Raw genomic sequence first — 15794 nt, forward strand, 5'->3', positions numbered from 1 at the left:
ATGGGCTGGGAACTCACTGGGGGAAAGGAGGGAGCAGTTGTGAAGTAAAAGGCAGGTGTGGGGACAGAACTGTTCAGAGAAGGGCTGAGCTACAGCTTGAGCAAGATGAAAAATGTCATTTGGGGTCATCCCAGATGGATTTCATTTCAGAAGTTATGGAACAAGTTTAATTTTTGGGGGGTGTCATGTTTTCCCTTGGAGGTGGACACTCTGCAGACTTGAGCTGCATTGCCAAAATGCTCAAGTCTCTGCTGCAGGTCACAGCGTTTCTTCTTTGGCTGATCCTGTCCCGGTGCTGAGCCCAGCAGAGCCCTGGCAGAGCCCAGAGCAGCCTCAGCATCCGCAGAGCCCGGCTGCGAGGAGAGAAAGCAGAAACCGCCCGTCAGCTGAAGGCTCCTGTCCCCTTGTCCCAGCCAGCCGCGGTGCCCAGGCCATGCTGGCCGTGCTCAGAGCTGGGCCCAAAGCTGCCCATCACTGCTGCCTTGGGGAGCAGAGCAGGAGGGCAGGACATGTGCCCAGCCTGCAGCCAGCCACGGCAGATCCAGCCCCTCAGCAGCTGCCCAGAGCGGGATGCTCCTGTGCCCGCTGCCATCTCCCAAAAGCTCTTGTCCCTCCCATGCCAAGGAGATGAGGACCCACCTCACACCATCCGCTGCCACAAGAAAAGCTGGTCCCAAACGATGTCCTCAGTCTTCTCCAAGGGCACGGCCCATCCACGCCACAGCTGGTCCCAAGCACTTCCCGATCCAGACTGGACCCCACCTGGAACGCTTCCTTTAGAAAAACAAACAAGAAATTAATGAAAATAGGTTACAGACAAAAAGGGGAAACAAGAAAAATGGTAAAAAATCTTATGTCTGTCAGGAGCTTGAGGAAGGCCCAACGCCTACATTCTGGGGAAAAACCCACCCATGGCTGAGGGAAGCCCATGCTTTCTCCCTTTCCCCCTGCACTGTTCCCCAAAATCACGGTGATCCCAAAGCAAAGCAGGGGAGTGGAGCAGCCCAAGCCCTTCCTTGCCTGCACAGCAAAGCAGCCGTGCTCAGGTTCTGGAGTCCCACCTGTGCTCCTGCCATGGGGGTTTGTTTGTGTCGGGCTGGCTGCCCCAGCCCCAGCCCGGGGCACGGTGGGTGCTGGGGGCTGTTGGCAGGGCCAGGATCCCACTCCCATTTTGTAACCACCCCAGCCCACGTCCCCAGCCCTGCCAAAAACCAGCTGGGCAGCCACTGAGGAATCAGTTGCATCTGCCCCAGTGAAAGGGAAACCTTTGGTTCCCGGCCAATGCACAAATCTGGGAGCATCCCCCTGGGTCTGGACTTACCTGAAAATTCACTGTGGAGCCTGGCTTTGAAGAAGGTGCCAGAATCAAAGTCCATCATCGCCAGCTCCCACTGGCCAGGTGCAGGAAGAGGTTGTCATCCTTGCTGCTGTCCTCCATGTCTCCAGCAGCAGCAGCAGCAGCCCCACCTGGTACAGCTTCTCCAGGGGCTCCTTCTTCCCTGGGGTGACACCAGGCTGTCAGGGTTCTGCCCAGGGCCCGGCTGTCAGTGAAGCAGGACAAGCAAAACCAGCTCAGATGGTGCCCACCAGTGCTGGGCAGAGCAGCTCAGCTCCAGCACAAGGGCTGTGTGTTCCCATTCGATGACCCCAGTGCAGTGACACAGGCAGGACAAAAAAGTCTGGGTTTCTTTGCTGCTGATTGCCAGGGCATGTGTGGAGCTGTAACTTACCAGGTCCCTGCATCACTGTGCCTGTGGCTCTCTCCCTTCTTCTAGGGCTGATGAATATCCTGCATCCAGGGATCACAGGACAGGTCTTCTAATGAGGGCCTGTCCAAGGAGTTCAGGGATAAACACCACCTGATCAGAATCTGGCAGTCTGGGGAGAGAAACCACAAACCACTGGTCAGTTGGAGAAGGCTCCTGTCTGCTTTGCCCCACTATTCCCGTGCCCAGGCCACGCTGGATGTGCTCAGAGCTGAGCCTAAACTTTCCCATCAATTCTTTGTTTTGGAGGAGAGCAGGAGAGCAGGACATGTGCCACCTCCTCAGCAGCTGCCAGAGCGGGATGCTCACGAGCCCGCTGCTGTCTCCCAACACTGGTGTTCCCCCCGTGCCCAGAGATGAGGATCCACCTTGGGAGAGCCGTTGTGGCAGCGGGAGCTGGCCCCATCTGATGTTCCTGCCCCTCCTGAAAGGGTGCTCCCCGCAGACCATCTCGTGCAGCAGGATGCCCAGGGACCAGACGGTCGCTGCCTCACCATGGTACCAGCCGAAGTCGTTCCATTCCGGGGGGCTGTATGACGGTGTTCCTATGGAATATGGATGGAGCTCATCAGGGGGATGCTGCTGCTCCCAGAGCCTGGCCCCAGCATCCCTGGGCATGTGGGGGCTGCCCCAGTGGCACACGGGGTGACCTGCTGCCCTCTCGCCAGCACCTGGGACTTGGGTACAAACCTGGGGTTGGAAAAGAAGCCACTGGTGCTGGAAGAGGGCAGCAGAAACCCTGGCAAGGCCCGACCATGACACACAAAGGGAAATACCCACTCAGTGCTGGGGAAAAACCATACCCACATCCTCCCTGCTGGCATTGCCCAAAAAATATCTTGAACCAAGGCAAACCAGGTGAGCAGAGCAGTCCAAGCCCATTCTCACCTGCACACCAAACCAGCTGGTGCACAGGTCCTGGCTCCCCCTCTCTGCTGCCTCAACCATGGGGGATTTTGTCAGGCTGGCTGCCCCATCCCCAGCCCCAGTCCTGGGAGAATCCCTGCTGCCACACCCAGGTTGGGCCAGGAGATGCCAGGACCAGGATCACCACCCCTGTGTGGGCTCACCTGCAAATTGAGTGTAGGCTGTGTCCTGCAGGTAGGTGCCACAGCCGAAGTCGATCAGTTTTGCCTCGCCGGTGTCCAGGTCTACCAAGACGTTCTCAGGTTTGATATCTCGGTGCAGGACCCCGCAGCTGGTGCAGTGCCGCACGGCCGCCAGCACCTGCTGGAACAGCTCCCGCGCCTCTTCCTCGGACAGGAACCTCCGTGCCCGAATGAAACGCCGCAGGTCCTGACACCGCTCCGGGCGCTCCAGCACCATCACGATGGTGTTGGGGAGCTCAAACCATTCCAGCAGCTGCACCACACCGGGGAAGCCTGTGGACACCTTGTCCAGCAGCACTATCTCCAGGGGTGCGCTGGTGCCGTCGGGCTGCGGGAGGAGCACGGTGCCGTCAGTGGGGCTGAGGCCGTGCCAGGGCTCGGGAAGCCCTCAGCCAGCCCGGGATGCTCTGTGCCCTCCGCTGGCCCCACGCCCGCTCTCCCTCCAGGTGTCCTGGCGGCTCCCACCCTGCCGGGCCCCGGCTCATCCCCGCCCGGCACGGCCCGGCTTCTGCCGCTGGCCCCGCTCACTCACCAGCTCGCCCCAGTGCCGGACGCGGTTCCGTGGCACCTTTTTGATGGCCACCTGCAAGCCAAAGGGAACAGCGGATTCAGCTCACCGCCCACCGTGTCCAGCCCCATCCTCCTCCTCCGCCCCCTCCTCCTCCTCCGCCCGCCGCCGGCCCCTCTGCTCACCGGGAGTCCGTCCGAGAGCCGAGTGGCCGCAAAAACTCTGCCAAAGCCGCCGCGCCCCAGCAGTGACCCCACTCGGTAGCGCTGCTGCAGGGCCTGCTGCGCCTTCCCTGGGGAAGAGACGCGGCCGTCAGTGCTCGGCCCGGGGCCAGGAACGGCCCCCGAGCGCTCCCCGAGCTCCCCGGGCCGGGCACCCGCAGGCGTTCCCTCATTGGAACGCGACAGCGGCGGAGCTCGGGCCGGGGAAGCCGCAGCGGAGGCGGCGGCAGCGGCCGCACCGCCTGTGTCCTCCGCGGGCCCCGGGAGGAGCCGGGGCCGGGGCCGGGGCCGGGGCCGGGGCCGGGGCCGGGGTCGGGGCCGGGGCCGGGGCCGGGGTCGGGGTCGGGGTCGGGCCAGGCGGAGCCAAAGGGCAGCGATACCGCCCCAGCCCCAGGCAATGATGCCCGCCCAGCAGCGCCAGCGCCAGCACAGCCAGAGCTGGGCGGAGGCGAGACCGCGGAGGGACGGCCGGGGACGGGGACGGGGACGAGGCAGCCCCGCCCGGGGCCGGGGACGGACCGGGGGCATGGCCCGGGCGGGCACGGGGAGAGGGAACCTGGAAGAGGAGGGGACACAGGAAAAGGGCGACGGGGATGGGGTGCGGGACAGTTGGAGAGGGAGAGGAGAATCGACGGAGTCAAGAAATTCGCTTTTTGTCTGCTTCCACTGCTGCCGCTGCTGCCGCTGCCGCCGCTGCCGCTGCAACTGAAGCCCCGGGGCCGTTTGTCCCCGTGTCCGTTTGTCCGTTGCCCGCTCGGCCCCGCCCCGAGCCCCGCGCTCCCCGGGCAGCCCCTGAGCCTGGCCAAACACGGCAACTTTGCCCTGCTGAGCCAAGAGCCAGAGTCTGGACTCCTGCACAGGGGCACAGCAATGCCCTTGGCTGCTGCTGTGCCTTGTCCCTGCTGAGGCTCAGACACCGTCTGAGCACATTCCCTGAATGCAGAATTTGTACCTGAGCCAAGCACTGCACTTGTGTCTCCAGCATTGCTTTCCAAGGAAAACAGGGCAAGGCAAACTGGCTACAGCTCAGGGTATTTTACAGTGTCTAAAACTTGCCAAGTCTCAGATCTTAGAGGTGAGATCCATTTGGAATGAATGGGATGGAGAAACAGTGCAAGATGGAAAAGGGAAACATAAAAATAAATAGAGAAAAATAGAAAAAAACATATTGTTTGTTTCTTTTGATTTTATTTTCATTTCTTAAATAAGTTGTTTCAATTTTCCCAGAATCTTCTCCCCAGTCCCATCTGTTCTTTCCAAAAACCTGTCCTGGAGAACAAGGTGCAGCTCCTGTCACAAGATGTGCCCCCAGCTGCAGCTTCTCTTGGCTTCCCACACTGTGAGTGCAGCACAACTCTTGCAGCAAAGCAGGACAAATGTTTGAAGAACTTGACAACTTGTTCTTTCTTTTCCTTGTGGACAGGGGAGTTGTGCCATTGGTGAGGTTTTCATTGTTCCTCTTCTACCCAAAGAAAACATGATGGGCTACCAGGAATTGTTGGGGAATACAAGCCTGGCTGAATGTGGAGAAAGAATCTCCAGAGCCTGCAGCCAGCAGTGGAGAGCTCATCATTCCAACAGCCCCATGGACATCTGGAAAGTGATCTGGAACATGAAGATGGGCTGACAGAGGGAGTTTGTTTCTGTGTTCAGTTGAGATGATTCTACATCTCTTGCAGTGGGAGAAATCAAGAGCACAATCAGTTGATGATAAGCAGCAGAACATGATAAGCTGGACCTGTCAGTGGATGAGAGAAAGAATGTGAAAAGGAGAAATGCAGGGAATGACTTGGTGAACTTTGTGTGTAAGAAGGGTCATTTTTTCCTAATAATTCCCAATTCATTCCCTTTGCTTTTGTCCTTTTAACAAGGCCAATTGCATCTCAGATTCCCCAGGAAATGGGAACCCTGAGCTTGTGGAGCTGCCTGAAAGGTGCCCTGTTCCTTTTTCTTCTGCTGCTCAGAAGAAACAATGAAGCGAGTTGGGAAGTTCTGGTTTTTCTTTCTCCTGGTGGATTTTTTCATTTTATTTGCCACTGCAGAGGCAATTTCTGTGATGGCCTCTGTCAGTTGATTCTATTTCAGCAGCAGCAGCAGCAGCACCAGGGCTGTGTTTGAGCACTGCAAATGTGACCTGTGTGGCTTTAATTCCCCTCGACTTAGTGCTGAGAGACTTGGGAGCATTTTGATCTCTACTGATCATGATGCCTGAAACAAAAATCCTGAGTTCCCCATGACAAAAGCACAGTGGGTAGCACTGATTGAAAGAGGCAATTGCAGCTGTACTGCTAAAATTCAAGTGGCAAGCAGAAGAGGGGCAAGAGCAGCCGGGATCTACAATTGCCAAGGCCAAGGCACCAACAGCCTCCTGCTGTCACCTCAGGGTGAGTAAAACAGGGCTGAAAACAGCGCTGGAACCCGATCCTTTCTTCCTCTGAGGGCTGGCTGAGGGCAGCAGAGGCGGGCCCTGAGGAATCAGGGCTGTGTGTGGGGGATTGTTGCTGCAGTCCAGCATTGCCCTGGCAAAAGCCCTGGGAAGCCGAGGCAGGAGCAGGTGGGAAGGGCCGGCGCTGCTGCTGCTCCTGGCCGGGAGCCCCGGCCGGGCCGGGCCTGCGCCCGCTGCGCTGCGGCTGCTGCTGCTGCCAGAGCCGGGCGGGACTCGGGGACAGGGAATGGACACGGGGGGACAGCAAAGGCCTTGGGGGCTGCAGGGATGTTGGTGCTGGGGCCAGCGCCAGCACAGAGCTTCAGCCCGCAATGAACCCCGAGGGAAACGCTGGGGAAAGGCTCCATTCAGCCTTTCTTTACTCGGCGCTGTGAAGGGACCGAAATAAAAGGAGAGTGAGCAGGGCCCGACCCCTTCTCCTTTGGGAGGAGCCCCTGGGGCTGTGAGGGGATGTGAGGGGAAATGAGAGGTTCTATGGGGCCATGAGAGGTTCTGTGGGGCTGTGAGGGGCTGTGAGGGGAAATGAGGGGCCATGAAGGGACATGAGGGGCTGTGAGAGGTTCTATGGGGCCATGAGAGGTTCTGTGGGGCCATGAGAGGTTCTGTGGGGCCATGCGGGGTAGTGAGGGGCCATGAGGGGCTGTGAGGGGCCATGCGGGGCTGTGAGGGGCCAAGAGATGTTCTATGGGGCCATGAGAGGTTCTATGGGGCCATGAAGGGCTGTGAGGGGCCATGAGGGGCTGTGAGGGGCCAAGAGATGTTCTATGGGGCCATGAGAGGTTCTATGGGGCCATGAGGGGCTGTGAGGGGCCATGAGGAGCCTCAGCCCTGGCAGGAGGGGTCCCACCATGTCTCCAGGGCAGAGCAGCCGTGAGGGGCCGCGAGTGCAGATGTGGCAGCAGAGCGGGCTTGGGGAACCTCTGGGAAGGGATGAGACCCTTCCCCAGCTCCAAACCACACCAAGCCCATCATTAAAAAGATTTCCTGTCTTTTGAATCCACTGGCAACTTGGAGTTGATTGTAGAGTTTAATCCCAGTGAGAAAAACAAGGGAATTTTCCCAGTGAGTGACATCCAGCCATTGTTATTAATGTCTAAGATTTAAAAGTCTTAACAATGAAAAGTAATACTAATAAATAATAATAACAACAAGAAAAAAAATAAAACCCCGAATCCCAACAATCACCTCAGAAACAAGTTTTTGTTTGTAGTAATAGATTAGTACTAAAGAAATAAATGAAAGAGATTTTATTTGTAATTCAGACATGTTTCATCCTTTTCAAAGGCTCTGGTCCCCTTTCTCCAGGGTAATTTCCTTTACTCACCCACTTTCTAATAGGTAGAAGGGAGTTAAGCACACTGGAAAAGACAACAGCTCCTGTTTCCAAGGTTAGCAGCCACCACTCCAGGGAACCTGAATTGCCCCCAGGCTCATGTGTGCACTTGAAGGGTGAGCAGGTGTTGGGGACAGAGATCTCAAACTCCTTCTAAGGCTGTGAGAAACCCACAAGTGGCAAAGTATCATTGTGGGTCAGCTCCTGCTGAAATTCCATTCCCCCACACCCTCCAAATGGGCAGGCAGGGCTGGGCTCTGGCAGGGTTCAGTTTTGAGTGCCTTGTGCTCCCTGGCATGGAAGTGATCCTATGAACTCTGGTACTGATGGATTGTGGAATGGCTGCTGAAGGAGGAGGGGGAATCTCAGCAGACAGGAAAGTCTCTTCTTCTCCCGTCTCCCTGCAGAGCCCCCTCTCCAAAGAGAAATGCCTGTGCTGGGTTTCCTTGGCACCCCTTCCCTCAGCCCAGTGTCTGAGCCACTGTGTGCTCTGCAGGACCAAAGCCAGAGGAGTCCCAATATCAGTCACCCCACGGTCCCCACACAGCAGGAGAAAGCACTGCTTGCAGTGGGGCTGCTGATCTGTGACCCGTCCTGGTTCCATCCACCCCACTCCTCTCAGCCACAGGCACCAGAAGGATCCCAGGAAAGCCACAGTGCTCTACCAGATGCCAGGAGCACTCCCTGCTGTGGCCTCAGGGATGCTGGGTGACCTCGTGGATGAGGATCTGTGGCTGCTGATGGAATGTGTGGATGGAGGCCCTTGGCAGGAGGTTGTTGGAGACACGTGTGGGGCTGAAGGAGAGATGGCAGCTGTCAGTCGAGAGGGCAGGGACCCCGCTTGTGACTCCATTGCCTTGGACACCCTCAGCCACAGGATGTCCAAGGAGTCACACAAGGCTTTGGCACTCTCAGCCTTCTTTTCCCCCGAGTTCCTGCTTTCTGGACATTGACAGTAGAGAACCCTCCTTGTTTCTAGAACTAAAACAAAGATCCCAGATAGATCAAACCTTGCTGGTTTTAGTCAGAAGCATCAGTGACCAAAAGCTGTGTTTCCTTTGGTTTGGTCACATCTTTGTTCCTTCTCAGTGTTCAGGCTGGGCTGTGGGGTGTCCTCATTTGCTGCATTTTCTGAGTTCCTCTTGGATCCCTTGAGCAATAGGTTGTGCCCTCTGAGGATCCTTTGTGCTCCTTGGTGACCCAGGAGAACCTTCCAGGCGGTTTTTGGGGGAGCTGCTGCTGTGATGTCACAGGAACGTTGCCGTGTCCTTGTGGTGTTCCCGTTGCTGTGGGGCACAGAGGCCTCAGTGTCAGAGCGGCTCTGGGCACCTGCTCATTGCCTGAGGATCCTCCTGCCCGAGGCATTCTCAGCAGCCAGCCCAGCCCCTGACGGGTGTCCTTCTGTCCTGGCAGGGGGACAGACAGTCTGCAGGTGTGTGCAGCACAGCCAAAATGATCCAGCAAGTGGTTGCTGCAGTTTGCACTCTGCACTCTGTGGCTTCTTATGGGTATTTTTTAACCCACTGGGCCCCTAAGTCGAGGATTTCCCCAGGTGCACCATATGTGCCTTTGGGATTGCTGTGGGCTTCCTGTTCTTCCTTCGGAACGGAGTTGATTTTGAATGAAAATTGCAATTAAGATGCCATTTATTTGGGAAAGCTCCTGCCAACAACTTCTTTAAAAAGGGGTTGTTTGTAGCCAGCAGGGTGTGCACAGCATTTGGAATGGAGCCTGGGGGGGTTCTGTTCCCCAGAGGAGAAGAGTCTGTGGCAGTGAGCCCTGGCATTCCTCCCTCTGTTTGCTGATCCAGCCAAAAACTGGACACAGCCTTGTATTTTGTGCTGTTCTCTTGCTTGCTGTGTGATCCAAAAGGACTGTGGCTCCAGGAGGGAAGTTGTGAAAGCAAAATGCTCTCTTGGCATTGACTTGTTGTGTGAGATTTTCCAGCACAGGCAGCTTTTTCTCCTAACAGCATCTGGTTCAGGTGAAGGTCACCTCACACATGGATACTGGGAAGCTCCTTCTTCAGTGAGCAGGAAAGGAACCTTTGGTGTTCAGAGATCCCAGTTGTTCCCTTTCAACACCATCATGAGCCCAGTAAGCTCCAGTATGATCCTTGTCACAAGGCAGCACTCCCAGGATGGTCCCAGTTGCCTCTGGCTAGATCAACCCAGTCAGTCCCAGTATGATGCCATTGGCTCCCAGCATGCTCCCAGTTGCTCCCAGTCACCCCCAGTATGGGGGATGATGTGCATGGTGTGTTCCCAGTCACTCTCAGATACTCCCAGTATGAGTCCAGTCACTCCCAGTATGATCCAAAATTGGATTGCTGGGAGGCCTCATGGAATCCTGGAGACCATTGTGACACTCTAGAGCCCCATGGAACCGTGGTGACACCAGGTTGGCTGGGAGTGTTGATGTGCTGCAGGGTAGGAGGGCTCTGCACAGGGAGCTGGACAGGCTGGATCCAGGGCCCAAACCCAACAAGGTGAGGTTTAACAAGTCCAAGTTCCAGGTCCTGCACTTTGGCCACAACAACCCCTGCAGTGCTCCAGGCTGGGGACAGAGTGGCTGGACAGCAGCCAGGCAGAAAGGGAGCTGGGGCACTGATGGACAGCAGGTTGGGCATGAGCCAGCAGTGTGCCCAGGTGGCCAAGAAGGCCAATGGCAACCTGGCCTGGATCAGGAACAGTGTGGCCAGCAGGAGCAGGGCAGGGATTCCTCCCCTCTACTCTGCACTGGTTGGGCAGCACCTCGAGTGCTGTGTCCAGTTCTGGGCCCCCAATTTAGGAAGGCCATGGAGGGGCTGGAGCGTGTCCAGAGAAGGGCAACAAGGCTGGTGAGGGGTCTGGAGCACAAATCCTGTGAGGAGTAGCTGAAGGAGCTGGGGTGGTTAATCAAAAGGAATAATAAGAAATCTGGAGAAGGAAGAGTAAAGAGAGCAAAGGTGAAGCAAAGGAAATGCTCAGGGCAGTTTGGGGGTGGCTGCCAGGCAGCCCTGGCTCTGAGCAACAACGTCTGCAGTGGCACAGGAAACTCACAGATCATGGGAACAAACTTTCTGTGTGACTTCAGAGGCCACGACAAACCTGAGTGGTTTCTCTCCCGTCCCCCAGCCCTTCCTGGCCCCAGGGGCTGATGGCATTTGTGCTCCCTCAGGTTCATCTCCCCACAGCAGCACCATGGGGGTGCTGACGCCTGCTCTGGGCAGTGCAAACAGGGGCTCCTGAGCCAGTGCTGCCGTGTCTGTGCCTGCAAGGATGCGGCACCTCTCTGAGCTGGGGGAGAGGCCAGGGCTGCACAGGGGGGATGTTGTTGGCAGCTCCATGAGGACGCTCTGGGACGCTGCCCTGGGGTGTCCAGCGCAGTGGGGATGGATCAGCCCCTGCTCTGCTGCTCCTTCCCATCTCCCCCAGGGACCTTGCAGAGCCCCAGCCATGCTGTTTGCCCCCAGCCTGCCCACGGCCAGCCTGGGGCTGCTCACGGGGGTTTTCTGTGCTGAGCTTTGGCCTGGCCGTGTTCTTGAGAGAGCCTGGGCAAGGAGCCTGGAGCCCCCAGGCCCTGCCCTGAGGCGTCAGCGCTGCCCCAGCAGTGCCCATGGCCTGTCCCTGCTGCAGCCCCGGCACTGCCACCCCCAGGGCTGTGCCCGGCCCCGAGAGCACTCAGGCCCTGCAGCAACACCAGGGCCAGGAGGGCAGCGGGGCAGTGGCACGGGAGCAGCACTGGCAACACCAAGTGCTGCTGCTCCTGGCCACAGCTGCTGTGCCAGCACTGATCTGCCCCAGCTCTGCACACAGACACTGCTGCTGCAGCTCCAGAGCAGGGAACAAAAGGGGCATCTCTGCAGAAAACTTTCCTGGGAGATCCTTTAGTTCCTTTAAAGCCACAAAGAGCACAGCCCCTCATTGGCACAGTGTGTGACCACAAGGAAGGTGGAGGGAGAAACAAAATGAGAAATGGCACAAATAATGACATTTTATTGTGGACAATATTGGTAAGTAAAACAACAGAAAAGATCCTCCAAAATTAAACCAATAAGAAATATCAAAGGTGGCTTTTATTACAAGTGATTTTCAGGAATTGGCCAGCAGTTTAATGTTTCTGAAACCATCCAGTCATCATTCTCCACACTGCAGCCTTGAGCTCCTGGTTCCTCAGGCTGTAGATGAGGGGGTTCAGGGCTGGAGGCACCACCGAGTACAGAACTGACACTGCCAGATCCAGGGATGGGGAAGAGATGGAGGGAGGCTTAAGGTAGGCAAATGCTGCAGTGCTGAGGAACAGGGAGACCACAGCCAGGTGAGGGAGGCAGGTGGAAAAGGCTTTGTGCCGTCCCTGCTCAGAGGGGATCCTCAGCACAGCCCTGAAGATCTGCACATAGGAGAAAACAATGAACACAAAACAGCCAAGTGCTAAACAGGCACTGACTGCAATGAGCCCAAGTTCCCTGAGGTTTGCGTGTGAGCAGGAGAGCTTGAGGATCTGTGGGATTTCACAGAAGAACTGGCCCAGGGCATTGCCATGGCACAGGGGCAGGGAAAATGTATTGGCCGTGTGCAGCAGTGAATAGAGAAAGGCACTGGCCCAGGCAGCTGCTGCCATGTGGGCACAAGCTCTGCTGCCCAGGAGGGTCGCGTAGTGAAGGGGTCTGCAGATGGACACGTAGCGGTCGTAGCACATGATGGTCAGGAGGAAATACTCTGTTGCAGCACAGAAAAACAAAAAAAATACTTGTGCCACACATCCTGTGTAGGAGATGTGTCTGGTGTCCCAGAGGGAATTGTGCATGGCTTTGGGCACAGTGGTGCAGATGCAGCCCAGGTCAGTGAGGGCCAGGTTGAGCAGGAAGAAGAACATGGGGCTGTGCAGGTGGTGGCTGCAGGCTACGGCGCTGATGATGAGGCCGTTGCCCAGGAGGGCAGCCAGGGAGATGCCCAGGAAGAGGCAGAAGTGCAGGAGCTGCAGCTGCCGCGTGTCTACCCATGCCAGCAGGAGGAAGTGGCTGATGGAGCTGCTGTTGGACATTTACTGTGGCTGCACATGGGGACCTGTTCATGGACAAAGGACAGTGGCAAGTCAGGAGAGGCTGCTTTGAGCCAAACTTGGGCCATTCCCTGTAGATTATCCTGCTAGGACTCACCCACCCTTGTTCCAGCTCTGGGAAAACTTCACCCAGGTCCCTGACTGAGCTCCAGCTGTGCTGTCTGAGTGTGCCGGGAGCAGCCAGGCCTGTGCCTGGGGCTCGCCAGGAGCCATCCCTGCCCTGCTGCCCTGGGTTTGTGGCCATGCAGGAGAGGGACAAGGCTGGAAATTCAGGATTTGTCAGAAGAATCACTCCTAATGAAGAAGGGCTTGTTGCCATCTGCACACACACTTCTAAAGTATAGCAGGAGTTGGTTTTAGGAATTGTCTTCCTACCCACAAATCGTTCCTGGTTCTCTGAGGTCAGAAATCCCCAGCATTTCTGCTGCACTCAGAATTTCCCACTGAGAGATGTGAGAGGCAAAGGATTCCCTGTGGCTTAGGGAAGGTGAGGGGCTGGATGGGCTTGTTCCCAACTGCCCTGGGTTTGCACCTTTGGCTGGAATCAGAGCACAATCACACTCCTGTGTCACCCTGGCATAAACCAGACCCTGCCCAGAGCAGAGGGATCCCTGAATGTCTCACCCTCTCTAAAGGTCTCTGGGCAAGGTCTCAGCACCCCCCTCTGCCAAGGACACTCACGGCTCCCTTGGCAGAGCCAACAGCATTTCCTCAGCTGTGGCATCTCTGCCCTTCCCCGTGGGATATTCAGGGAACTCTGAGAGGCTCCGGCACAGATTTGCAGCCAGGAGGGCAGCTCAGAGCTTGGAAAGACACAGCAAGGAGATCCCCAGGTGTGCCCATGATGGGATCTCAGGGAGGGGCTCAGCTCATTCCCCTTTCCCATGGACTGCTTTGCCCACAGCCCCACAGGTGACAGGGAAGCTGGGACACCCCATTCCTATGGACACACCTGCCTGGCAGCAATCCCAAGGGCAGGACCTGACTCAGCTGCTGCAGATGCTAGAGCCTCCCTGAGAGCCCCAGATACCAATGACAATATCAGAGCAGTGCATTTAGGCTGTTTAGGAGCCTCCCAGCAGAGAGACTGAGCACCCAAACTTACAATTCTGGCATCTCTGTAAATGTTCCAACATTACTTTGCTGTTCCTGGTGTGTTCCTTTAAACTCCGAATGTTCTGTGATTATGGGATTACAATTCCTCTTCTGCTTCTCTCATCCCCTTTGTTGTCTATAATCAAAAGAGAAAAAAACCCCAAACCTTTGCAACAGTGTTGGAACAGTAAAGTAAAAACCAGACCTTTACTGGAAATTTCCAGGTGTCCCAGTGGGGTTGAGGCACACCCAGACCCTTATTTCAGCTATTTATTAAGATTGATTAATTAGGATATTTAACAAAAACATTCAATAGGAGATTCAGCTGCCCCAGTTACACACCCCTGAGACAATCCATTGGAGTAGGTCCAAGGGTTTCTTTGCCCATAACTTTTTGTTATGACTGCTCACATTCTGGTTACAAAACAAAATGCTCTTCTTGTAGCACCTATTTTTGATGATAAGACTATATAGAATTTCAGAAATGTATTTAGAAAATCAGATTATTGTTCTAAAATCTAAGAGAAAGGTTATGAATCATATTAGAGTTAATTAAGAATAATAGTTATATAAGTATATAATAGTAGTTTAATAGAGTTAATTAAGGATTATAATTTTATAATTATATAATAGTCGTTTACAGATCTAAAAATATATTAAAAATGTACAAAAACCAAAAATCTTTTTGTCATCATCTCAACTTTCCCACCCTGCTTGAAGAAAGAAATTGAAAACAGTCTCAGGAAAGCTCCTGATCTTTACATCAATCCCAGGCTCACCTTCTTTTGGGAAGTGTCCTCTGGAGCTGTGTCCAGGCAGGACTGGAGCTGGGAGCAGCCCTGCCCCACACAGCCCCTCTCAGCAGCAGCCCCTGCCCTGCTCAGGGTGGCTCCTTCCCCCCACAGCTTCTCCCCAGCGCTGGGAGCAGCTCCCCGGGCCGGCTGAGAGCTGTCCCTGGCAGGCAGCAGAGTCCCTGCCCCAGCACAGCGCCCTGGGCTGCAGGACCCTGCTCTGCAGGACAGCCCTGGGCACCCCTGGCTGCTCTGCACAAGGGACAGGCAGAGAATGTACTCACAGAGTCTGTAGGCACTGGCATGTTCCAGCTTTAGGAGATGCCTCCAGGAGCTGCAGCTGCATTGTCCTGCAGCCAGAGGCTTCCTGTGTCAAGGGCTGGCAGGGATTCTGCCCCAGGCACTTCTCAGCCCCTTCCCAGCCCTGACTGATTGAAGCTCTCTGTGCCTCTGGGCTGTGCCCAGGGTGGCTGCAGGCAGTGCCCCAGCCCTGCTGGGCTGGCAGAAGAGCTGCTCAGCAAGAGAAATGTGCTTTTGAAGCTCTTCTTGGTTTCCAGGAGCTGCCTCTGTGCCAGGAGCCCGGCCCAGCTCAGTAGCACAGACACAGCAGCAGGACTTTAATGAGCCTCTTGGGGCTTTGTGCTGAGGCCCTGAACATCAGTCCCTGACAGGGAGGGGAAGAAACCTCTCAAGAACTCCAAGTCAGAATCCAACTCCAAAGTTTCTTTCACTTTTAATGGGTCCCACTGAGGGATGTGACTGAGAAAGTGTCCCCAGGCCCCAGGCAGAGCAGAGAACTGGAGGCACTGATGACAGCTGGGGACAAAGAGAAGCCAAGGCTTGGTGCCCTGGGCCACAGCAGCCAAAGCTGTGCCAGCAAGGGCTGTGAGGAGACACCTTGTCCTGAGGCCCTGGGGCCTCCTGGCACAGCCCCAGCAAGGCTGGCCACTGTCACCCCCTTGGCCTGCCCTCAGCATCCCCCCTAGCCCACATGCCAGTGGCCTCAGGGATCTGCTGGAAGGAGTCCCTGGGGAGCCTTGCTCAGGAATGGCCCTGGGGGCTCCTTCATGCTCCCAGGAACTGCAGCTTTTTCAAAGGACTTTGGCTTTTGCTTTGGAGTCTCTGAGAGCTTTGTGCAATCCTGGCCTCCAATTCTCTGCTGTAATTAGTCCCTTGAGAGCCTTTGTCAGTAACAACACTCAGTGGGGCTCATTAATGCTTCAAGGTACTTCAATTATTTTAAGATACTTGCTATCTCCTTTTGATACAGACTCTAAAAGAAGTTTGTGCAATCATGGCCCCAATTATCTGCTTTAACGAGTCCCTTGGGAGCTTTGCATTGACACTCAGTGGGGCTCATCAATACTTTGAGATACTCAGGGCTTTTTCAGCTACTTTGGATTTTCCTTCCCACACTGAGTCTCTGGGAGGTTTTTGTGCAATCCTGGCCTCCAGTTCTGTCCTCCAAGGAGTCCATGAGGA

The 15794-nt window shown here is 55.8% G+C and overlaps 1 protein-coding gene and 1 long non-coding RNA gene across 2 annotated transcripts in view; both read right to left on the reverse strand.

Moving 5' to 3' along the window:
• Positions 1 to 15794, reverse strand: part of LOC147647078 (uncharacterized) — an 813449-nt gene that overhangs the window by 777314 nt on the left and 20341 nt on the right. The gene's annotated exons all lie outside the window — the stretch shown is intronic.
• On the reverse strand, positions 1342 to 8417 carry LOC147647108 (serine/threonine-protein kinase pim-1-like). Its single transcript, XM_086872387.1, has 5 exons — positions 8394 to 8417; positions 2837 to 3203; positions 2135 to 2311; positions 1731 to 1878; positions 1342 to 1541 (listed from the first exon to the last, which is right to left on the reverse strand). Exons 1-4 carry the CDS (start codon positions 8415 to 8417, stop codon positions 1772 to 1774), a joined length of 675 nt encoding a protein of 224 aa, XP_086728513.1. The 3' UTR covers positions 1342 to 1541; positions 1731 to 1771.

This window comes from Cyanistes caeruleus, unplaced genomic scaffold (genome assembly GCF_971803275.1).
Source record: "Cyanistes caeruleus unplaced genomic scaffold, bCyaCae1.hap1.1 HAP1_SCAFFOLD_65, whole genome shotgun sequence".
NCBI lineage: Eukaryota > Metazoa > Chordata > Aves > Passeriformes > Paridae > Cyanistes > Cyanistes caeruleus.